We start from the raw sequence: 23,872 nt of genomic DNA on the forward strand, positions 1-23,872 counted from the left end.
CAACTAAATTACTCAATTATGTTCAGGCAACACAACTACTTTCTTATGTTTCGGCAACACAACTACTTGATTATGTTTAGGCTACAAAAGTACTTGATTATGTTCAGGCAACAAAACTACTTGGTTATGTTTGGGCAACAAAACTTGCATAATAACAGCAAGACCAAGGAGATTATTGTTGACTTCCGGAGAGGCCACACTCAACACCCACCACTGACCATCAATGGTGCTGACATAGAGAGAGTGAGCAGCACCAAGTTCCTGCGGGTGGACATCAGTGAGGACCTCTCGTGGACAGCCAACACAACATCACTGGCAACGAAAGCCCAGAGGCGCCTCTACTCTCTCCGCAAACTGAAGAAGGCAAGAACACCACCACCCATCATGTGCACCTTTTGCCGAGGCACCATTGAGAGCATCCTGACAAACTGCATCACTGTGTGGGGCGGAAGCTGCACTGACCACAACAGGAAAGCCCTGCAGCGCATAGTGAACACAGCTGGAAGGATCATTGGTGCCTCACTCCCCTCCCTGCAGGACATATATGACACTCGCCTCACCCGCAAAGTCACCATGATTGTGCGACTCCAGCCACCCCTCAGTCTCTTCAGCCTCCTGCCCTCTGGGAGAAGATACCAGAGCCTCCGTGCTGCACCACCAGACTCTCAAACAGCTTCGTCCACCAGGCTGTGAGGAAGCTGAACTCTCTGGAATCTCTCCCTCCTCTCTTTTAAGACTCTCCATGTCCAACTGCTGCTAAATACAGATTGATAGCTTTTTTTTGTTTTTTTTCTCTTATTATATATATTTATTGTCTAAATGTTTTTAAATGTTTTTTAATCTATTGCACTGTATTCACTTTATATGTTTATGTTGGACTAGAGAGAAACGTCTTTTCAACTCTCCTGTATGTTCAGTACATTGTGGAATTGACAATAAAGCAAACTTTGACTTTGATGGTGAATGGTTAGCCTTAAACCAGCTAGCCGTTTAGAGCGTGTCACCATCAGCCCCTCTTCAGACTAACATGAAACGGATCGGACCGAATGATGGTAATCACACAATTTAACTCTTTCATTCCTTCTGAAGAAAAGACAAAAACACAATCGGAGGGATAATTGCTTTTGTCACGTGGCTTATTAAGGCGGGAGGAGTGTCTGTGAGAGAGAGAGAGAGACAGTTGATGTCATGAATGCCGGGGTTTAATTCTGGAGACTCCTTGAGATGTCGGGAAGCATTTGTCCACAGAGATTGAAGAGGAGACAGAGAAGGATGAAAAAAGAGTCAAGTGTCTGTCTTTCCTCATCTTTTCATCTTTTCTCCTCTTTCTCTCCTGTATTTTTTCTCCTCCTCTTCCACTTCGTCTCTCGCTAGCTTTTTACTTCTTTTCTTTTTCCTCTCTTTGCAGTCTTTTTTGATTTATCACTGTCAATTTGTTTCTCCTTCTCTGTCCTCCCTGGTCTTTCTCTTTTAATTTCCTTGGACCCTACCACTGTGAATCACAAGAGACATTTTGTTATTTGTTTCAAATCCCTTCGAGGTCAATACATCTCCATCTCCTAGGCCTTAACACTCCGGGTCGGACAAAAGACATTTTGTAATTTCAGTCGTATCGGTGGCCATTTGCAGGTAAACTTTGATTGGACCCATATAGACCTCATCTTACTTGATTATGAGCAGTATGGACTTTTGAAGCTAAATTATGAAGTGCTTCTCTAATAAATGTACCTGGCAGGATGAAAAATAACCTGTGAAGAGGTATTTTGTTGAATATATGCACGACGTGGCCAGAAGTATGTGGACGGCCCAAAAGAAATACCTGGTCTTTTCAAAATAAACTTGTGTCTTCACAGGAAACTACTTGGTTAGGTTTGGGATTAGCTCGTCGTGTGGTTAGTGAAGTACGCAAGTTACAAACAGCGGCTTCCTTGGACCCATTCACCTCCCCTCCCGCCCACCTGGTGTGTGTCTTTTTTTAGTGTCTTTCAATCAGTATATTTTGGTATTTCCCTGTTCTCAAAGAATTGTCTTTATTCTTGCGGATACGAGTGGCTGGAATGAGCTTCCTTCATCGGGTGGCTGAGAGATAGAGACAGGAGCTCAGACTTACAAAGGAACGGGAAAACCATTTATTCACGGAGCTGACTTTGTCTCGCCGAAACACCAAAGGGACAAACTCTTGCCACCAAGTAACAGGAAGGCTATTGACTTAAACATCGCTAGATGCTGTAGCGGCAGGATTTCTTTGAATTGAAATTCGAGGAAAACAGCCGCAGACCAAATGGAACATACTTTGGGACATGCACTGTAGTGCACGTGGGCGTAACGTTTTGGCCAACCACCTTCAGGTGTCTTGAAAGTGCACTTCTGCCTCCAGGTATTTCTTTACCGCAACGCAATTTCTGTCTGTGGAGGTTTTAACGAGCACTCCTTGGTGCCGTGTGTCCTTTTAACTTGCTACATTTTAAGTTCATTGGAAGTGCATTTATTGTTTGGCATTCATGAATGGGAACGGAGGACCATTAAAGACAATTTTGTGAGCAGGAAAAGCCCCAGAAATGATCCGTCTTCCCTCTGTAATTGCTTCCAGCTAAATTGGTCTTCCCAATCATTGCATTTACCGTACAATTTGCATGGTAATAGGCGGGGGTGTCACTCACTTCCGCGCAAATTCACCTCACGTTTGTCTCCTGTCGTTTTGCTCTCGACGCCTACGCCATCCCTCTGTAATTTCCATTAAGTTAAGGAAGAAGTTACCGGAATGTGTCACCAACAACTTTATTTCTGTGATTAAATGAACAGATGAAGATGGCAAACGTAGAAACGTCTGATTCTTTTTTTACAAAGAGAATGAGACAGAAGAGGCAATTCGTCAAAGTGACATGATTGTAATGCTTGTACCACGGTGTTGCATTTCCTGGGTACTGTTCTGTATATCATGAAGCACTGAGGTTTATACCAGGCTGCAGAGCACTGAATCATCTCTGCGTGGTCCTCCTTGACCACTCTGAGAAGATTTCATTGGTATACTTTTATTTATAGGGCTCTTATTGGTTTGCTGCCCTCTCACTGCTCATTGTATTTTAGGTTCTCATAAAATGCAACCTATTTTCCCAGGATTCATAGCGGATGTGTTCTCCATAACTCGCACAGACTTTGAAGAGAAGGCGTCAGTTTAACAACTCCATTTTCATGACAATTCGATGAGAATTAAACCTAAAAGTTTTGCCTTTGAGGTTTAACGCTCTCAAAGGTATCACTTCTACCTTTCTTGGACGAACTTCAGAAAATATTCCGGTTACCCATGCTTTATTCAACACTTTACGTTTGAGACGCTTTTTGAACTCATAACTTGCATTTTCTTCTTTCTTATTTTTTAAGCAGATTAATATTGATTTCAGTTCATAATCAACTATTATAACCTGACATCATCTCCTCTCGCTTCAGATGGATCACGATCCCAGGAACCCAGCCTACATCGCCACTCAAGGCCCTCTGCCCTCCACCGTGGCTGATTTCTGGCAGGTAAAGACACACACACACACACACACACACACACACACACACACACACACACATGCATGGACAGAAATCAATGCCTTCTCCTCTCTTAAACAAGAGTTAACCGATTTGTATTAGTGCTGCGAGCCACACGGGACACCAGCTTGTTTTGTAGATGTCGTTATTAATCTCCCTTTCACCATCATGCACACTGCCCTTCAACGCCTCTGACACACACACACACACACACACACACACACACACAGTGGGACACATTGTTAATTCTGCGGACGACAAACACTTTTCCCACTCTCCCAAATGTTGAATTGGGTTTGAATCTGAGACCAGCGGATCGATAAGTTATTCCGGCCAGCCACGGCGTATTTGTGTGTCCAGTGAGTAAGGTGTGTGTGTGTGTAGGTGAGTGTGTGTGTGTGTGTCGTAGACGTAAAGGTCTCCTTGTCAAACAAGTCCCTGCTGCATCCAGTAGCTCCGTTTACCATCCAGGCTGGAAAGAAGAGAAATAAACCTCCGGCTCCTGTAGATTCACTGCTCAGCAGCTGCTCGTCAGCTTGAGTGAAACATAAAAGACAGCTCGTTTAAGATGTCCTCCCATTAGCTCTACCCATTCATCATTGAGGGTTGTGGGGGTGCTGGGTAACGCCCTGGACAGATCGCCAGTTAATCACAGGGCTGACACTAAAGACAGACAGCCCTCCATGCTGACATTTACACCGACGGCTATTTTAGAGTCCTCCATTGACCTCGCCTGCATGTGTTTGGACTGTGGGAGGAAACCCACTCAAGAGGAGCATGCAAACTCCACACAGAAGGGACTCGAACCCAGAACCTTCTTGCTGTGTGGCGATTAGTGCTAACCACCCATTTAAAATGTGCCAAACAGCATGCTCGTCAGGCTAACTGACAACCCAAACTTAAATTTTAAAATTTGCATTTTAACAAACCCACAAGTTTTAAAGGACCAGCGAGTTCTCATCCTGTCAGCTAAAGCAAATTAACACCAGTTCTGAAAGAAAATAGGAAGAGAAAGTGCACCGTGGTATCTTTAGATCCACGAGACCAATCAGGGAAGCAGAGGGGGGCGGAGTGTGTATGTAGCGGTGCAGTAATTAACGACGGTTAACTCTCCGGCAAGGTGTTGCGATGCCGCTGCTGACGGCAGATGCGGCCATCTTGATAATCTAACGCGGTGTGATGTGGGAGCGGTATTGTTTTATGGCTTCCATTAACGGCTGGCTGTAACCTCTGATCGTAGTCGAATGGATCTCAAGAGCCAGCCCGCCCTCCGGCTGTGACAATATGAGCGCCAGCAGGAAAAATACGAGCGCGTGCCGAGTCTCACTGCCGAGCGACCCGGTCGGGGGACGAGACGGCCTCGGCAGCAATTACTTTTTGCTGCCGTTTCGGAGCGTTGACAGCTTCGGATGAGAACGTGACTCTTAAGAAATGGCTTAACATTGAGACAAACTTTGGACGTTGTTTAAGGACATTAGGCAACATAAGTCTCCGGCTAAAAGAGAGATCATCTGCACCTTTGAGAAACTGCATGTCTGCAAGTATTTAAGGAAATGATTAATAGTTTAGGTTGCTCTGTAAATGAAAGTAAAGGAAAAAGAACTGTAATGAAACTTGTGACATATGAGGCGTTTACTGAGCGTGCGTTGTGTTTGCAGATGGTGTGGGAGAACGGCTGCGTGGTCATCGTTATGCTCACGCCTCTGGTCGAGAGCGGGGTGAAGCAGTGCTACCACTACTGGCCCGATGAGGGATCCAACCTGTATCACATCTACGAGGTACAATGACAGAATAAGTGACTGTTTAGGGGGCAGACCATTGGTCTTTGGCTCTATGAAACATCTGTAAAAGCTTTTAAGGTGAACACATAAATATGTGGCTCCTTCTCCTTTTGAAAGAGCTACATGGCATGTAGGGGGGGGGGGGCTCTGATTGGCTCGCTCTGATGCTCCATAGTGTTGAGTTATGTACCGAGCCTGAGAGCTGGCACTCTTACCTGTATGTCTGAAGGTATGGGTCTTATCTAGACACATGCAACACGTCGTTTCATCTCGATTTAGTACGCATAAATGTGATGTCTTGCACATTTGGTACGAGTTTTGTTCATTGTTGTGTCCTTGCAGGTAAACCTGGTGTCCGAGCACATCTGGTGCGACGATTTCCTGGTTCGTAGCTTCTACCTGAAGAACATGCAGACCAACGAGACGCGAACCGTCACTCAGTTCCACTTCCTGACCTGGCTCAACCAGAACGTCCCGGAGACCAGCCGGACGCTCCTCGACTTCCGCAGGTAGGGAACTCCTTTGGATCAACAACAACAAAAGGAAAAATGTTTGAAATGAAACGAAGACTTCTTGTTTTTTTCAAGCTTTCTTTGTCCTTATCGCTGCTAACGTATCACGCTGCTAACTGCGCTCCTCGTGGAGCTGCACCAACAAACCATGAGCAGTATGAGCTGCTAGTGCAGCAACAAGATTGCGATCCCTCACCGGCTTCCCATCGCATACACTGCCAATTGTGCCACAAACAAAGCGACCGGCTATCCGAGAGAGGCCTCCACATCCAGAGGGTGCTTGAGACGGTGTACGCCACTCAACATGTTTTTCTGTACTGGCCAAGACTCTTTGTAGTTTCTTTGAACTCCTTGTCATCTGAAGAACATAAAGTACTAAAGCCCGCTTTATGTCGATAGTAAACTCACTGAGGTTCTCGGAAGCCTTGAGGAAACTTCTCTAAGTCTTTTTGGAAGAGGCCTTTGGAGAAAAAACCCAAAAACTTTGATAACGAGATTCATTTCCAAAGCAAGAAAAGCACTTTGTGTGATGCTTTCAAAGAAAAAGTCTTTTGCTCACTTTGTCTTTGCATTGGTAGAACAAAGCCCCGCCTTTATTCCTAAAGGAGTCCACTTGTAGATGGACACAAAAAATAACATAAGATGTGCGATAGTACCTGAAAATGTGCCGCCCTTCCCCACGATGATGGAGAGTTTTTTATGTCTCGCCGATCTGTATCTGGTGAAATGAAAGGCGTCAAGTTCGTGAACCGTACGGAGAGTCTCGTGGGTTCGGCGACCTCCGCGTACGTCTTGTGATTCCTTGAGTTTCTTCTATTCAGTCGCTCCTCATCGAGCACGACGTCCATGCGAGTTCCACTGGGGGGTTGTCCAAAACTGACCAGAAGTGTCCAACCCGGAGGTCCTCAAATGCACCACAATCATCTTCGTTCATGCTAGCTGGCATAGTAGAATGTGGGATGGTTGTGGATGCGGTTTCTTTTTTGTTTTGTTTTTTCCTTTAAAACAAAAAAGAAAGTGAAGGAGGTTAAATAGAAGGTCTCTGAGTTATTTGCCCCCCCCCCCCTCATCTAAACCTTTGAGTCGCCTTAATAACTTCACGGCTCTCACTCCTCCAGGAGTTCTGCCTCGTGACCCTGAGATGCGGGCAGAGAAATATCTACCGTACGTCAAACATCCCGGCCGTTTTTTGCCAGTCGATAACAGAGTCATTCGGGATGCATTGAGGGAACTCTGCCGGAGTGATCCTTTATCTCCGGCGCCTTTTTTACGGCCGCTCCCCTCCTTCGACCTCTTTTAAACTGATATACTGTATTGCCTATTAGTTGGGAGCTGCCCCGGCCCCCTTTTCTCTGAGTCACTGTGGATTTTCTCGAGCGATAGACCCCAACTGGGTTTTTTTATTGTTATATAGAGCGCCGGTTGTTGCCGCGCTGCTGGCGCACATCAATTAGGTGAGAAATCGAGAGTCGGAGCTTGCGGTTGCAGCTATTATGAAAAAAGAAAGAAAGAAAGAAAAGGAGGTCTGGTGGGCGTCGCCGCCCTCCATCAGTTCGGAGATATTGCCTTTACTCACAGGGCGGCGGGGTCAGCACACAATGAAGGAAGCGCACAGGGAGATCTTTTTCACTTTTATTACCGTGGATATGGAACAATAACAACCTCCCCTCTTCCCTTCTTTTTTTTTTTTGGTGAGGCCGGCTGACCTCTCCTTCCTATATGCTTGTGTCGGCATGTTTTTTTTAACCTCACTCACAACCGACTGACTGAGCCGAAGCATTGCTTCCAGCCCCCCCCCCGCTGTCCTCCCCCCTGTTTCACCAGCTAACTAGCGGTTGCCAGTGTCATTTTTGTGATGTTGCAGCTAGTAATATAAGCCCAGTTGCATAGTCACAAAAGTGATCATTGGAGACTGTGACTCTGCAACCAGGGGGCCTCAAGGACCCCCTCCCTCCTATCCTTATACCCCCCCTCCCCCTGTCTCCCTTTCTTTCCCTTCCTTGCTCTCTCTCCTCGCTGTGCCCGGTGACCTGAGATGACCTCTTGCCTTTTTGCTTGCTCATGGTTTGCTCGACTGCCTACGATCTCCTCCTCCCCCTTCTCTCGCCATGCCTCCCTTCCTCTCTTGCTTTTGTCTTTCTCTCACCCGCCCTCTGTCCGTCTCTTTCTTGTGTCCTTCTGTCCGTCCCTCTTGATGTTTTTTGACTCCTGAGAAAACATCTGCGCTGAGAAAAGGCTCTTCTCTCTGTTTGGATCCGCACTTGTCGGGTGTTTTTTGGCACCTGGAAAAGCTTTTAAAGGCCCGACAAGGTGGTGAGCACGAGAGAAACAAAGCTCAGCTAAAGGCCTGATAAGGATACGGAAGCATCTGTCTATCTGTCACCTCTAACGTTCTCTGCGATCACTCATTTTAAATGTCGGTATAGCCGATCATACAATCCCGACGTCTGCTCATACAAAGGTTCGAATGATATCTTACGAAAAGTTGCTCCGCATTTTTCCGAAGAGATCCAGCAACGAGTGTTAGTTTCCGCTCGCTACATGCACACCAAGTCTACTCGGTTGGGTTTAGGCAACAAAACCACGTAGTTAGGTTTAGAAGAAGATCGTGCGTTCGGGTTAAAATATCCACGGACGTCATCGACTTCTCGTTTTCTCACGAGGGAACGAGCAGCGGCCTGTTTGTCATGATTTAGTCAGCAGGGCACGAGTAGAGCACACAGTTTTCTGCGATGATTTCAACGTCATATTTCGAAGCGTTGGTTCCTCTTGTCAATTCCAACGCATTCCTCTTCCACTTTCATTTCGGTTTCTTTACGTCTCTTTTGTCAGACCGGGTAAACCCAAAGCTGCTGTCGAGATCCATTAATGGACTCAACACCTTCTCTTGTCAATGTGGCTCAGAGGAGCTTCCTCACCTCCACTACGTCTTGCGTCTGTATGAAGGATTTGTCTTTTCATAAATTACATTTTCCAGTTTTAATGAGTCAAACGCGTGTAAATAAATGTCATGTTGTAAATTCAGTGAAACCGTCTCCTAGGTTGATCTGGCCTTGTGTGGATCTCTCTTTATCAGTTTGTTTTTCTCTCTCTCTCTCTCTCTCTAATCCTCACCCTCCGTCTCCCTCTTCATCCACTCCATCTATCGGTTTCTCTCTTTTGTCTCTCTCTCTCTCTGTCTGACTCTTATTCTCTCCGTCACACTTGAGTCTCTCTTGCGGGGCGTTTCCTCCGAGTCTCCCACACCCCTCTCTACACCCACCGCCGGTTGGTGATTTTTCTGCCCGGCTGTTTCCATGGTAACATCACTTTTAATTGTCTGCAGCGAGCTCTGACTTTTCAATTTTGGTGTGGTGGAGGATGAACGTGGGCGGAGGTTTTTTTTTTTTTGTGATGTTCCCACTTGAGTGTTCCTCTCTTGGCCTCAGGAAACAACCTGCTGCCAAAGAAAAAAAACTGCATATATTGTCACTTTAGTTGTTTTTTCCAGAAATTCCGAAAAAACACAACATTGGTTTTCGTTATAAAAACAGCAGGTTTGTTCTTGGTTCGACTTGCGTTCACGTGGTTCATGTATCGGGACTAGTTGTAGATTATACTTATATTTGTGCCAGCCTCTGCCACAGCGTCTTGATCCTCTGAGTCTGTCATTTTGGATCTGGATATTTTAGGATTCAGTGCAGAAGCTCATTAGAAAAAAGAGAAAATGTCCAAAACATTTCATATCTCAGTGTTAATAAATGCACAAAGAAATCAATGGAACCGCCACTAAATATCTATTTGTATTCTTACGCAAGCTCAAGTGAGAATGAGGGACATTTTTTCATACACTTCTATACAATTAGACTTCTTTTTGCAACCAGAGGAGTCGCCCCCTGATGGCCATTAGAGAGAATACTGGCTTTACTTTTCTAGACCTTTCAACCACATCTCATGGTCTTCCTCAGTGGACAGAGCATGCTCAGTTGTCATTACATGATCTAAGGACTGCCTCATTTTCAAAAACAAATGCCATTTAAATGTATTAGGTTTTTGAGATGTTCTGCAGACGGTCTGTGGAAAAATGTTTTGAAATGTGGAAAATACGTTTACAAGGATGGTTCAAGCAAATGAAGGTCACAAATTTCACTTTCTTTCCTCGACTGAGTGATGCATTATGGATTACCACCACAGCACACACACACACTGTGCCTTTACATAACATGTTCCTGCTGTTATTGGGAGTTATCACCATGAAATAGAATCAGGAATGGTCTCCAGCTGGGATCAAACTCACGGCTCTCTGCTTCTTGCTCAGATTGGAGCTGGATGTTTGCGTAGATCCGGCGGCTGCTGTGCATTTTGATGAACAATGTGTCAACTTTTATACCACAATTTCTTTTTAAAGGGGACCTGCCATTCTCAACACATACTTTGAGGCAGCGCTCAGCGTCTTTGTGCATGTATGAAAGAAACACGAATGCAAATCCATCTGCTGTTGAATATGAACATACAGCAATGGGATGGTTTTCATTCTTTCAAAACAACATCTCACGGTGTTTGTGTTGATTGGGTTTCAGCTGTGCGACTTCAAGGCCTGTCGATAGCAAAATAAGACATGCGCGCTGTATGAAAAGACAGCTTTTCTTCATTTCAGGATACAGGTTTATCAAGGTGGCCAGTTATGATACGCAGTGCATCTTCAAAAAAATGTTCATGCTGTATCTGTTCTGTAACTTTGGGTCTTATTCTTAATAATTCAGAAAATGATTCACTGTTGCAGTAGGGTTGAGAAACAATTTACACTTTGAATGAAAATGGGTAGCCCAGTCGGCAAGAGAAAGTGTTCGCATCGTAGGTGACGGCAGAACACGGATATGTTGAATGTGTTTTTTTTCCGATCACAGTCACTCAGAGTAAGTGACGCAGAATATTGAGAAACTGATTAAGTTGTTTCACTTACGGCAGGTGGGCAGGAGACCGCTGTTAATGTCTTCTGTAAAACAAAAAATATACGGTGACGTAACGCTTATTACATAATGTTATGCTTGTTTCGTAATATTACGTAAGAAAGTCAACTAAAGCCGATTGGTATTTAGGCTAGTTACGGTGCGTCGTTGCGGCGCTATGTCGCGGCGTTACGTTGCGGAATTATGTTGTTACGCTACGTTGTTACGCTACGTTGTTACGCTACGTTGTTACGCTACGTTGTTACGCTACGTTGTTACGCTACGTTGTTACGCTACGTTGTTACGCTACGTTGTTACGCTACGTTGTTACGCTACGTTGTTACGCTACGCTACGTTGCTACGCTACGTTGCTACGCTACGTTGCTACGCTACGTTGCTACGCTACGTTGCTACGCTACGTTGTTACGCTACGTTGTTACGCTACGTTGTTACGCTACGTTGTTACGCTGCGTTGTTACGCTACGTTGTTACGCTACGTTGTTACGCTACGTTGTTACATTATTACATTATTATGCTGTTTTTTCTAACCATAACTAAGTAGTGTTGCCTAAACCTAGCCACAGTGTTACGTGACTGATATGAAACGTTTTTATGAATCATATTTTTAATACACAGTATCTTTGAACACGTGTCTAGACTGTTCAGACCTGCAGTGAAGCACCAATGGCAGTATTTTTTCTGGCGACTGGGTTGAAAGTTATATAGGTGAACTGTATGTTTCTGTACGATACGATATACTCATATGTTAGCATTAAAACCGGTTTAGAAAAAAAAAGTTTCGAAAATATTTTTGGGATGTTGTGCAACTATAACCCACTTAATTTGAATCCTGGCAGTCTTAAGGAACATTTTAACAGCATGCTGTTCTGTGTGGTGGTGTTTTCTCAAAGCCCGGATACATCATGTACTGACTGTGTGTATTTCTGTGTGATGTTAACACTGAGCTCGTTTTTTCTGTTCTGTGTTTTCTGCAGAAAAGTTAACAAGTGCTACCGGGGACGCTCGTGTCCTATCATAGTCCACTGCAGGCAAGTATAATAACACCTACAGCAGTCTGTATTTCTTCTCTTTTCATTTCTTCAAACAGACATATATTGTGTGGAGGTCGACAAACATTTGACATGAGAAATTGCCCCCAAAAGTTGTGACTTAATTGGGACAAACTGTCCACGGAGGAGAGAAACTTTCAACTGGAGGCAGTGTGTAGTTTGGTGAGAGCAAGCGAGGGTTTAAATAGACGTAAGCAGGGTTGCAGCTGTTATGATAGCGGTTATGTCTGCCTGCTCGCTCCTCCGCTAAGTGATCTATTATTTAATATTGTGTAACGGCTCTTCCAGGATCAGGCAATCGTACTTGTTCTCGACTAAATTGCTTCACCTCAGTACGAAAGCTGTCGTTATGGAGCAGCTGGATCATCCCGAGCATTCTGATGAGTAACAGAACATGTTTAGACACATAGTGAGACTTTAGAGGTTACTGGAATAGAACCAACACACACACACACACACACACTTAATCCTGGCAGTCGGCACAGTTCGTTACTGTTTATTCACCGTCCTCCCTCTGCCCGTGTTACCTGTGAAGAGTCTTGAGCTTCAGCAATAACATGAATTCCTCACTCGAGGTTCATCGTCCATGCACAAGTCGCCGTCTCAATCCGCGCTGCTCAGACCAAATCGTTTCTTTCCATTGACTTGGCATGCTTGCCACATGTCATGTACAGTGTATTTGAACAAGTCATTCGGATTGTTGCAAACTCATTTCCGAAACCCAACCGGCCGATCTGATGTGCACAGACAGCAGAGTGACGCAACGGAAGATGCAGAAATGCTGCAATCACGCAGCATTTCAGAGAACTTCGTCTTTGGCTTTCTGTCTCTTAAAGAATCTCTCTCTGCCTGTCTTTCGCTCTCAGTCTCTCAGTTTAAATAGAGAGAAGGCAGCAGAAGTCTTGACGTGTTTACTCACAGCCCTCAGGCTTCACACACACCTCACACACACACACACACACACACATCACATATCTTTGATCGCCTTGCAATGATGCTGGCGAGGTGCAGCGATACGACAGATCTAATCACGCTGTAATTACCTGTACGACACACACACACACACACACACACACACACACACGGACACACACAAACTACCTGAGATCAGAGTGATGGTATCTGTATAGAACACACACACACATACACTCAGATCCTGACTCAATTACTGCCACCGGGTTTGCTGGAATATACAGCTGTGTGTGTGTGTGTGTGTGTGTGTGTGTGTGTGTGTGTGTGTGTGTGTGTGTGTGTGTGTGTGTGTGGCTTGCAGAAAATAACCACGGCCCTAGTGAAAATGAAATATTCAGGAAGTATGGATGCATGCCAGCTACCACACACACACACACACACACACTTGAGTTTGCTGGATTACACAGCAGCCCATGAAATAGACTGGTCGGGGTGCAGACATTATTTTTCCACACTTGAAATAAATCTAGGATACAAAATATTCCCTCCACATTACAGAGGCCAAACGCCTTCACGCCGAGGTTGTTGGGTGTTTTTGTGCGATCAATTCGCACGTCGATATACTTTCATCAGACGTTGTGCGTAACGGGTTGAGTTTATTATTTATAAAACAAAAGCTCACCCGACACGAAAAGGCAAAATACTGGTCTGTAAATGTTACATGTGTCGGGCTTTTATTGTGAAAGGTATGAACGGAAGAAGTGGATCTGGTCTGAGCGGCCTCTGTCCAGGTTTAAGGGGTAATAGAGTTGCTGCCTTGGTTTGGACTCCGGAGCCTCAGTGTAGTTGGAACTCAACCCGTGGTTCGTGCCTTTTCACAAAAACATAATGTTGCTTTTTTGCAGCACCCGTGACAAAAACAACTGCTAAAAAAAACAAAGTACGTGAAGGCGTAAAGGCCTTAAGAAGGTTTTCATGCACTGAACGCTGTTGTCCTTATTTTTAGAATAGAAGAACATGCATTTACATCCGTGTCAAATGAAACAGAAATGTAGCGCTGCTGTTAAACAGGTTTATATTTTGATGTTAATTCCTGAGCCAAATAAAAACCAGCTTCTGCCTTTCTGTTCCATAATGTTTCGCCTTTGAAGTCCTTTATCCCCCTTGAAATAGCATTAAAAGACTCGACGCGCTCACCTGCTTAGCACCGGAGTCAGGATGCGTCTGTCTCCAGAAATAACACCCCAGTGACACGAACGCTGTAGGACAACAAATAAGTGGTGTTGTTCCAGTAAACGTGTGGGTGGGTGTTATTCGGACGTTTTAACTTTACCGTGCAGCTGCAGCAGCGGGAATGAAAGTTAATATTGTGCCTTTGCATTTTTATTCGCCCTGTAAAACGAGAAGACAGAGTTTAAGATCCCGTTGACATTGTTTTATTTTGAAAGTAATATTTTTCAGAACACATTGCCAAAGGACAGATTTAACCTGCAGACTAAATAGAAGCACAGACTGAACATTTACATTTTATTACTTTGTAAATCGACAGTAGATTCACTTTTGCTGCTTCGAGTCTCAACATTTGATCCAATAAAAACGTGACACGCTGACATGACACGGACATGCTGACATGCTTTTTGCGACCTTTCTTTTGAAAATCCCAATTTGTGTCACCAAAATCTTTATTATGATGAAAAGAAAGAAATGAATGATAAAAAGCTGCAAAATAAAAGACTGTAACACATTAACGGATGACAAGTACTAATCTGACAAACTGTTTCATTTAATTAATCTCTCTCTCTCCTCCCACCTCCGTTCTGTGTCTTGGTCTCTCGCCCACCTGTCAGTGATGGTGCTGGAAGAAGTGGGACCTACGTCCTGATCGACATGGTCCTCAACAAGATGGCTAAAGGTGCGTGTTGTGTTTTGCTTTCAGTTTTTTTCCTCTGAGATGTTATTATCCTCCAATATGATCAAAGTTTGCATCAAAAAAAAAAATGTTTGATTCCATAATCACAGTGATGATTTGGTAAAAGTGATATCTGTAACACAAAACAAAACCATTAACACTGAGCCATTCACACTGATTATTATTTGTTGCTTAATTACTGGAAATTCAGTTCTGTTGTCTCAGTCGATGCGTCTTTGGCACCAAACGGCACGCTGCTTCCTTTCTGCCGTGACGTTAAAACACAATGAAACTGCAGAAAGTAAAAAGAGAGAAGACGTGTGAGGCCACGAGGAAACGAGGAAACGAGAGATAAAGGAAGGAAGGGAGGAGAGAATAACTGGTGGGGAAAGTTTTGTTCAACGGCTTTAAATCAGAAAGAGTTGACCGTGAACATCTGAAGCGTCGGCAGCACTCACTGTGAGAGCGTGATAATTAGAGCATGATGTCATGAACACAGCCTGGTAATTATGAAGAGGACTGAATATTTCATGGGGCAGTTTGTGACGTTAAATTAAAGTGCCTTTTTTTGGGGGGGGACGAGTGACTTTCATGTGATTCGTTCCGTTTTTTAAAGCTCGAGCTTGTGCTCACATTTACAGACAACTCTTCCTCAGTGACACTGCGTGTTCTCCTCACGTCTGCCTGAAGAGAAACCGGAGAACCATCTCAGTCCCTCGATTGCAGGTTCCATGCACGCTTTACAAATTCATTCCTGAAGTTGTTTCTAACTTCTTAGTAAAGTAAAGATGGAACCTGATGTCCTAACTCACAGCGGCTTTTCACAGATTGTGTGTGTGTGTGTGTGTGTGTGTGTGTGTGTGTGTGTGTCCCACGGTGGTGGTGCTGCTGTAGCAGAACGAGCTCCTGGGTCTTTTAATTCCAGATCAAAGGGTCAGTCGGGCATCGAGGGGCCCTTCTCAGCACCCCGGGGCCGGGGGAGAGAAGGGCGGGGCTGGGTGGGAGTTGGTGGATGTGTGTGTGCTTGGATAGGTGTGTGTGTGTGTGTGTGTGTGTGGGTGTGTGTCCTGAATCCCAAATGAATCAAACAGAAAAGTTCTCACCATCCATTTTTAGTTTTTTGTCATGCAGTTCCAAAACTCATCTGTCTGGAACAAATGTTCGTCATCAAGTTCATGATGTTTAACGTCATTTCTATTTCATTTGAAAGCAACAAAAACATTTATTTTGAATCCCACTGCTGGAGCCCCATGACCTTGAGTTTGATCTTTGTCTTCACAGCGTGAAGGAGGATCTCTTACGTTCGGTGGCTCCTCTTGAGCGTGAATAGGAACATGAGCGAGGCCTTCATGGTGCACTCTGACAGAGAGAGAGAGAGAGAGAGAGAGAGAGAGATGCATTTCTGGAGAACAGGAAGCTTTTTGCAGGAAAATAAACACGTTTATTTCAGCGAGATGATTTACAAGAATGAGCAGAACTTTAATGATCTCATGAAGTAAAAAGCTAACGCGAGGCTACAAAGGAACTCCTCCGCGGTCACATGACGTCACGTCTCCACTCATCTAAAGGAGGACGAGTGTTCTCGTGAGGACGTTTAGGCAGCTTCTAAATTCACCAGTTCACTCACCTATTTTACATCGAGGAACAAATCGTTAAAATCCCCCCCGCTTGTGTTAAACACCTTATTTTGAACCGAAAACTCTTTTTAAAAAAGCACATTGACTTCCAGACGAGGGAACAGGAAGTGCAAATCATGCCGACTCATTTCCAGGTTATAAGATCGGTTCCTGCAGCGCTCCGTAAATACACAGGCTGACTCTCTTTGTCAGTGAGACGTAAAGGAATCGGAGATCAGGACGCGTGTGAGCATCAAAGGTTCTGCGAGGAGAACGCAGCGTCGATGTTTGACGGAAAACTTTTCATGGAGAACGAAAACAGAGCTTTAGTTTAGAGTTTTCACAGCTCGCTCCGTTTTTTTTTGAGTTTATCTATTTGCCTTTGAAGAGGTTTTTTCGTGAACCCGAGGCGTCGTGGAATCGGCTAAAGCTCACGCAGGGACATGTCGTCCTGCAGGGAAACCATGACATCGAGTCTGTACTTTGTACATATCTCAGCTAAACATACTTTGTCAGATACTTAGTAATTATACTCGGTAGTTTAGGTACTTTGTTGATAAAAAGTTTACTTTAAAAATCATAGAACGCCTTCGAAAAAACGGTGGATTTGATAGAAGTGTAGAAATACCAACAACAGTTTTTTGTTTTTTTTTGCATTTTGCTCGTTTCAGCTGTTCAATGAGCCGCTTACCTTTCCTGTTTATGCAAAAATAATATCAACCAATCGCTATTAATATTGTTTTTAGCAGTAAAAGAAGTTGGGTTCTAATTGTCCAAATGTAATCAGCGTATGTTTTGTGTGTTTTTACGGTTGTTTTGAGTCTGTTTTTGGTTATTTTGGTTGTTTTGTGTCTGGTTGTGGTCATTTAGCGTCTTTTTGTTACAATAGAAACTCAACAGGTTGGGGGCCTCTTTAGGGGGCCCGTGGGCCAGAGTTTCTGCCGGCACCCATTAGGCCCGTTCAGTAATCGGTCCGTGCTCCAAATCACCCTGACAACATCAACAAGGTTATTTCTCTCATACTGAAGCTCCTCCAGCTCTCACAGGCTCAGTTTTACTCCAAATCACAAACACTTCTTCTGGTTAAACATACAGGTTGGCATCTAGTGATTAGCACACAATAATGTCTCTATTTGTGTTGTCTTTTATGTCTCACGTAGCATTACACCTCTGTGAGTAACTAAGCTTCATAAAATCCCTTCAGCTGCTCTCAGCTCTGCACAGCACGGAGTTTGGAGGTTTTTTGTCTGTCCTGAGAAGCTAGAGGCCCCCAGGTTTGCAGGCTCCCTCCATCCTGATCAGACACTTTCCTCCTCCTCCTCCTCCTCCTCCTCTCAGACACAACATCCCTCCCCCATGCTCTCTCTCTCTCTCTCTCTCTCTCTCTCTCTCTCTCTCTCTCTCTCTCTCTCACACTCACTCCTTTGCTCCCGATGAATGAATTGTGAATTTGTCCCAGAATGATGTCGGTGTTTGCAGGAGGTTGAGGAGGTGTTGCTGTGGTTCTCACGTTTTGATTTCCCTTCTTCATTCCCCTCCTCTCTTTCTCTCATCCCCCCCCCTCACACCTCCACCACCCGCCACTCTTCCCTTCATCTTAAGAATCGAATGAAACCCATCGAGCTTTTCAGCATCTCGGCGTTTCTTTTCGCTCTTTTTTTGTTTTCTTTTCCCAGGTCCAGCTTGTGAGCTCAAGGGCCTTGTCTTTCTTTTACTTTCCTCCTTCTCCTCTTCTATAGCCCACCCCCCTCCCCCTCTCCTCCTCCTCGGTCCTCCTCCTCGACCTCCACCCTGAAGCGAGGGTCTTACAGAGAAGGGAAGATAAAAACGAGGCCGGGTTTTTAAACCATTCCTCCTTCTTCTTCACGCCCTCACCATCTTCTTCAAGGGAGAGTTCTGAAAAGAGGGAAAGAATTTTTTTTAATACCGACCATTTTGAGGTTTATCAGGACCTGCACAATACCCCCCCCCCCCCCCCCAAAAAAAAGCTCAACTAAAGCAGTGCGTAGCGTGTTGCAGCCTCTCTGGCTCGAGGGAGTCTTTTGTGTTGTAAAAAGACCAAAAAACAACGTCTCACAAAACCTGTGAAACAGAAGAAGAGAACGGTGTGAATGAGCAGCTCTCCCACCATTCAGTCCTCCTCACGCAGCCGCCAACAAGAAATGTTACTCTCACGACGACAAAGCAGCACAGAGGAATCTTTTTTGTTTCCTCAGAATTTGGACAGAGGAGGAGAGACAACTCATTAAATGTCTTTTTCTTTCTCTTGTTTTCTGTGAATGTAACTTTAATATGTCAAACTGTGATTTAAAAAAAAGTCATTTGGGAAAGAAAAGTCTGAAAAATGTATTCAAAGTTAATCAACGGAGAGAAAACTACCCCAAAAATTGTAAAATAAGCAAAATCTCTCTTGATTTATTCCCTCAGTAAACATTGTAAACATGAGTTTATGTTTCAATCTCTAGTTTCAAGTCTTCTTCAATACAGCATGATGTTCATTTAGTACATTATGCTCCATTTAGAGTCACACAGACCATAAAGCAGGGGATGCTTTAGGGCGGGGCTTCACTGTGATTGACAGGTCTCTCCCAGACCATAAAGCAGGGGATGCTTTAGGGCGGGGCTTCACTGTGATTGACAGGTCTCTCCCAGACCATAAAGCAGGGGATGCTTTAGGGCGGGGCTTCACTGTGATTGACAGGTCTCTCCCAGACCATAAAGCAGGGGATGCTTTAGGGCGGGGCTTACTGCATTAACCCTTTCACAGTGTGTTTTCACTTCATGAAAGTCAATTGTAAACGTTTTGGTCACTTATAAATGTCGTATTCATTGTTGGTTGTTCTCAACCTTCTCATGTCACTTCTGGCTCCAAAAAAAACAAGATGGCGTCAGCAAAAAGTACAGAATTGAATAAAGGCTATACCACCGTACTCTAACCGTAGTTACAGTGTTTGTCATACATCACATTGTCTGATGATAATCAGACGTCAGCTGTGGGGCGTCTTGCCAGTCTGGCACGTCGACGGGCTGACTGGCAACTAAACTGAGACCAACACACACACACACACACACACACAACTGGCATGCCAGATTTTGTCAGGGGCTGAGAGAGCTCCGGTGGGCAACCGTCACGAGCTCAAAGGCTACAGGACGACGATCAGACGGCCGGCGAGGATCGGCTCAGTTTCCTTCAGAAAGAAACCCGACGGACATGTGGGCCTGTGATTCCCCTCAGAGTCCCCTCCAACTGTTCATCTTCCTCTCTTTGTCTTTTCTACTTTCACCCCGACTACAAAACACCACCACCTCGCTCTGTGTGTGTGTGTGTGTGTGTGTGTGTGTGTGTGTGTGTGTGTGTGTGTGTGTGTGTGTGTGTGTGTGAGTGTGTGTGTGTGTGTAGAGTATGAATGTAATCGCCTGTTGCCGCTCTGAAGGGAGTGGGTATAAACAGCAGATTGACAGATGTTAGCTGGATTATCGAGGTGGCGCTTTCAACACAATCCTACAACATTTCTTATATCTGTGTGTGTGTGTGTGTGTGTGTGTGTGTGTGTGTGTGTGTGTGTGTGTGTGTGTGTGTGTGTGTGACAGGTGCCAAGGAGATTGATATTGCAGCGACTCTGGAGCACCTGCGGGATCAGAGGCCGGGAATGGTTCAGACTAAGGTAACACACACACAGTGAAGAGTGACTAAAGGGAGTTAAACAGACTTTTCATCGTATTTTAAAGGTGGGTCGGTATGATATTCCCGCGAACACTCGATTTCGTCGACAGACACATTCTGTAAATCACACGTCCTCAGAGCTTTACTGGAGAAACTACCAGAGTCATTCTCCGGTCTGGAAGCTTCAATTACCGGCTGATCTGTGAACATAGTTAGGAAAGGAAAGCCGAGGTGTGTGTGGAACATCGGTGGTATCGATCCAGGCTTTATTAAACCATGAATCCTCAGCAAACGGCTGCCTCGCCGCCATCGCCGCGCTGCTCGCACATTGATTCCCCTCGTGGTCACGAGTCCCAGCCTCAGCGCTCGCATTTCATTTCCCAGACTTTTGATGAGGGACGATGTCGTTTGAGCCCTTTATCTGCCTCTTCCTGCAGTGATGCAGCGGAAGGAGAACATCCAGGTGTTCCAAACACGACTGAAAATGACTTCTAGATATTTCACAATGAAGGTTTCAAAGTGGCAAGTTGCTAAGTTGATCATAAAGGCATTGTGAGAATTTATAAATGACAGATAATGCAGATAAGAATATTATTTTGGCTGAATAGAAAAACATAATAAATACACGTTATTTATCCGTGAGAAAGCCTCTTGACTGCACGTATCACTGAATCAAAGCTGGTGACGAACCCACTCTGCTTTCCACACGCGTGTCTCACTGCTTTTCCCTTCCTCTCTTTTTCTCCCTCTTCTTCGTCTTCCTGCAGGATCAATTCGAGTTTGCGTTGACGGCCGTCGCTGAGGAGGTGAACGCCATTCTGAAAGCTCTTCCGCAGTAGGAGCGCGAGCTCCTCCTGCTGATGGACCCCCTTCCTCCTCTTCCTCTTCTTCTTCTTCTTCCGCCTCACTGAGAGGACCGTCCTTGATCATTTTCCTTCTTCCACACCTGCCTCTGTTCGCTCCCTTGTTTCCGTCTCCTCTCTGTCCTCTCTCGTTTCATCTCTCTTTTCTTCCATCGGTCCGATAACTTTACCCACCCTGTCCTTTCTTATTTCCTCCTGTCCTCTTCCTTCATTCCCTCTTGTCTCCTCTCCTCTCCCCTTCTTCCCTCTCGCTTCATTCCCTCTTGTCTCCTCTCCCCTTACCTTCTTCCCTCTTGTCTCCTCTCTTACCTCCTTCTTTCCTGTCTCCTCCTCTCCGTCCATCTTAGTAAACGTTGTGTTTACCGTTGAACCGATCCTGTACATAGAGACCTTCCTTCTATTGTAACGACCCACGCAGCCCCTTTTCCAAAGTGACATTTAAAAAACACACTTTCATAGATTGATAAAGGAAAATGTTTTTTCTGTCGTATATTTATCACAGTTTCTGTTTGACTTGGTCTTTGTTAGGAGTGTCTGTGTCACTATTTGAGTCTGATTTTTAGAGCCATGCTTTGATATGTTCGGTGAAACTCGTCAATGAATTTCTCTCAAGAGTTGGTGATTAAAAACTGCTGATAGAGCGTTGTTTCCAAAATGTGTGGCAACTCTATGAAACATCTGCAATTTTCCACTTATTGTGAGAGAATAAACACACACGCCGGTACTGGATGTGAGGTGAAACAACATGGATATATATAGACGAGCGTCTTGCTTCTGAATAGCAGTTCTTCTGTGTAGCATTAATGGATGATTTGTACATGCACAGTAGCTGAGCCTGTATTGCATTTAAAACTAGTTTGCGGTGACACTCGTCAGCTGTTTTTTCCCAAAAAGCATCTTTGTTCTGTTGTAAATAAAAAGGAACGTGATTGTTTTCGCATGTTTCAGCCCATTGACTTCAAACCGCTCGTACTTTAAATCTCCGCGAACCGAATCATCCTCCCGCGTTTCTCACTTTTTTGAACGTACAATATTTCAGCAGCCATTTATCTCCATTCATAAATGTCAAGGACAGAAATCTCTTTGTAGATTAATTATTGTTAGAATATAATGTTGAGCAAACTTAACTTAAAGCCTCATGACCACGCAACAAATAATTTAAACTCCAATTATATGTAGGTTTAAAGAGTCATATTATATGGAAATGAATGGAAGCCAATGGCTGCCTTGAAAGCCGATCACATTAATTAAAAATATACATTCTTTGTATTTAAGGGGAGAAAAACACCAGCGTGGTGCTGTAAGATGCGATCACTCCTACCGTACATCCATTGGTGCTTTTATTTAAGGTGCACGCCGCTCCATTAAAGGCCTCCATGAGCTTGAGAACAAAAGTCCCGTTATTCATAAGTGGGCTGTATTTTGCACAGTTCTAGTAACCTTTCAAACACGAGCATCAACCCAGAGATCACTTCGTTTTTCTTGGCTTTCCAAGCACGAAGGACTCCCTGGGTGTTGGGCAAAGAGATGGTTTTACCCATAATCCCCTGCGTGCGTGGGCCAAGAGAACTATTACTACTCATGAGACCATTAGGTTTTGGGATGAGTGAAATGAACAGAGCTCGAGATTGAACTGAGCAAAACACTCCTAACCTGCTGGGCGGTGAACACATCCATCATCTGAAGAAGCCTTTTGGGAAATCAGCTCATAGTTTTGTGTAAAATCAACTTAGTTTCACCACTTTCAACAATTCTACCCAGTTTAATCTGATCCAAATCGTATTTGAATCACCAATAACGTGACTTGCATACACTCTGCTACTAGCGCATGGCTTTTTTTTATTCAGCAGATGAGTGTGCTTTACTTTCCTGTGGCCTCGAGACGATCTCAGCAAAACCCTTCGAGCAAACAAACAAATGTTCACTTCGCAGCATTATTACATTGTACTGCACGACGAGCTCCAAGGACCTCGACGGTGCAAAAGCCGAGGATCGTCACCTCTGCACGGTGCAGATCGCGGCTAAAGCGAGCTGAAAGTCGGCGCAGTGTCCGTGCTGATGTAACACTGCAGCAAGCTGCTGTCGTGTTGTTGGAATCGACTCCATTCTGCATCACAAGAGTGAAACATGCTGCAGGAAATGCTCCTTATAACAGCTCGTGGGATCGAAATGTTTCCGTCTGATGATATACCGTCATGTATGTTATAACAATGTGGTAATACGTGAAGCTGCCTCAACGTCTCAGTAGGTCTTATTCCCCTTCGCTGTTCCATCTTTCACACACTCTATCAAGTATCAATAGACGGCCGGTCTGCTGCATTAACTCTGTACATAAACCACAAAAAAACAACAGAAGATATTTTTGTTCTATTGGTGTAAACAAATTGTGAATAAAGTCAAATTGTCGATGCAGTATTGTAATGCAATCCTGACTCCTGAGTTGTTGTTTTTATAAAACTTGTGCTTGGGACGTAATTGTACACAATCATTGGTACCATCTGGGTGGGCGTCGAAACATCTGTTTGGTAGAGCAGCGAACGCTCGGCAGCGTCGTGGGTCGGGCGCGATGCAGAACACCATCCTGCAGTAGACGGTGCTCGACTTTTCTCCGTGTCCCAACGCTTTTCATTGCCTCCCAGTGACAGTGAACCAGCATGCACAGCAGCACGAGCCTCAAAACTATGCCGTGTGGAAATGCACTGCAGGAATTTGACAACCAGGTACGCTGCGAAATACCCGCGTTGCCATGTACCAATTTCATCTTTTGTGAAAACTATTTGATACGTCATCGTGCCAGGCTTGCTGCTGCCATGGTTTCCATTTTTTTGGGGGGGCTGACTAACTAGCTGTTGTCTGTAGAGCCCATGTCCACTCCACACAACAAAAAGCTGTCCAGACAGAGACTGGTTGAGGGGCTAACGTTAACGACTCAATAGATAAACTCATCGGACCCCATCTTTGATGCTAACGCTAGCTGTTGTTTCTAGCCCAGTTCAGGAGATCTGCTGAACTTGAGGTCCGTACGAATACTTTTTTTCCACCGCACCGCTTCACAGGGTTGTGCAAGCATTCATGAGATA

The 23,872-nt window shown here is 44.7% G+C and overlaps 1 protein-coding gene across 1 annotated transcript in view; it reads left to right on the forward strand.

Moving 5' to 3' along the window:
* LOC306789304 (receptor-type tyrosine-protein phosphatase N2-like) overlaps positions 1 to 23,124 on the forward strand; it is a 150,601-nt gene extending 127,477 nt beyond the window's left edge. Inside the window, exons 17-23 of the mRNA XM_079285192.1 lie at positions 3,448 to 3,525; positions 5,196 to 5,315; positions 5,661 to 5,827; positions 11,754 to 11,807; positions 14,588 to 14,652; positions 19,857 to 19,930; positions 20,697 to 23,124. Coding sequence (XP_079141318.1) covers positions 3,448 to 3,525; positions 5,196 to 5,315; positions 5,661 to 5,827; positions 11,754 to 11,807; positions 14,588 to 14,652; positions 19,857 to 19,930; positions 20,697 to 20,768 — 630 coding nt within the window. The 3' untranslated portion in view covers positions 20,769 to 23,124. The remainder of the gene's footprint in view (positions 1 to 3,447; positions 3,526 to 5,195; positions 5,316 to 5,660; positions 5,828 to 11,753; positions 11,808 to 14,587; positions 14,653 to 19,856; positions 19,931 to 20,696) is intronic.
* The last annotated feature ends 748 nt before the right edge of the window (positions 23,125 to 23,872 follow it).

This window comes from Melanostigma gelatinosum, assembly GCF_949748355.1.
Source record: "Melanostigma gelatinosum genome assembly, chromosome: 15".
Taxonomy (NCBI): domain Eukaryota; kingdom Metazoa; phylum Chordata; class Actinopteri; order Perciformes; family Zoarcidae; genus Melanostigma; species Melanostigma gelatinosum.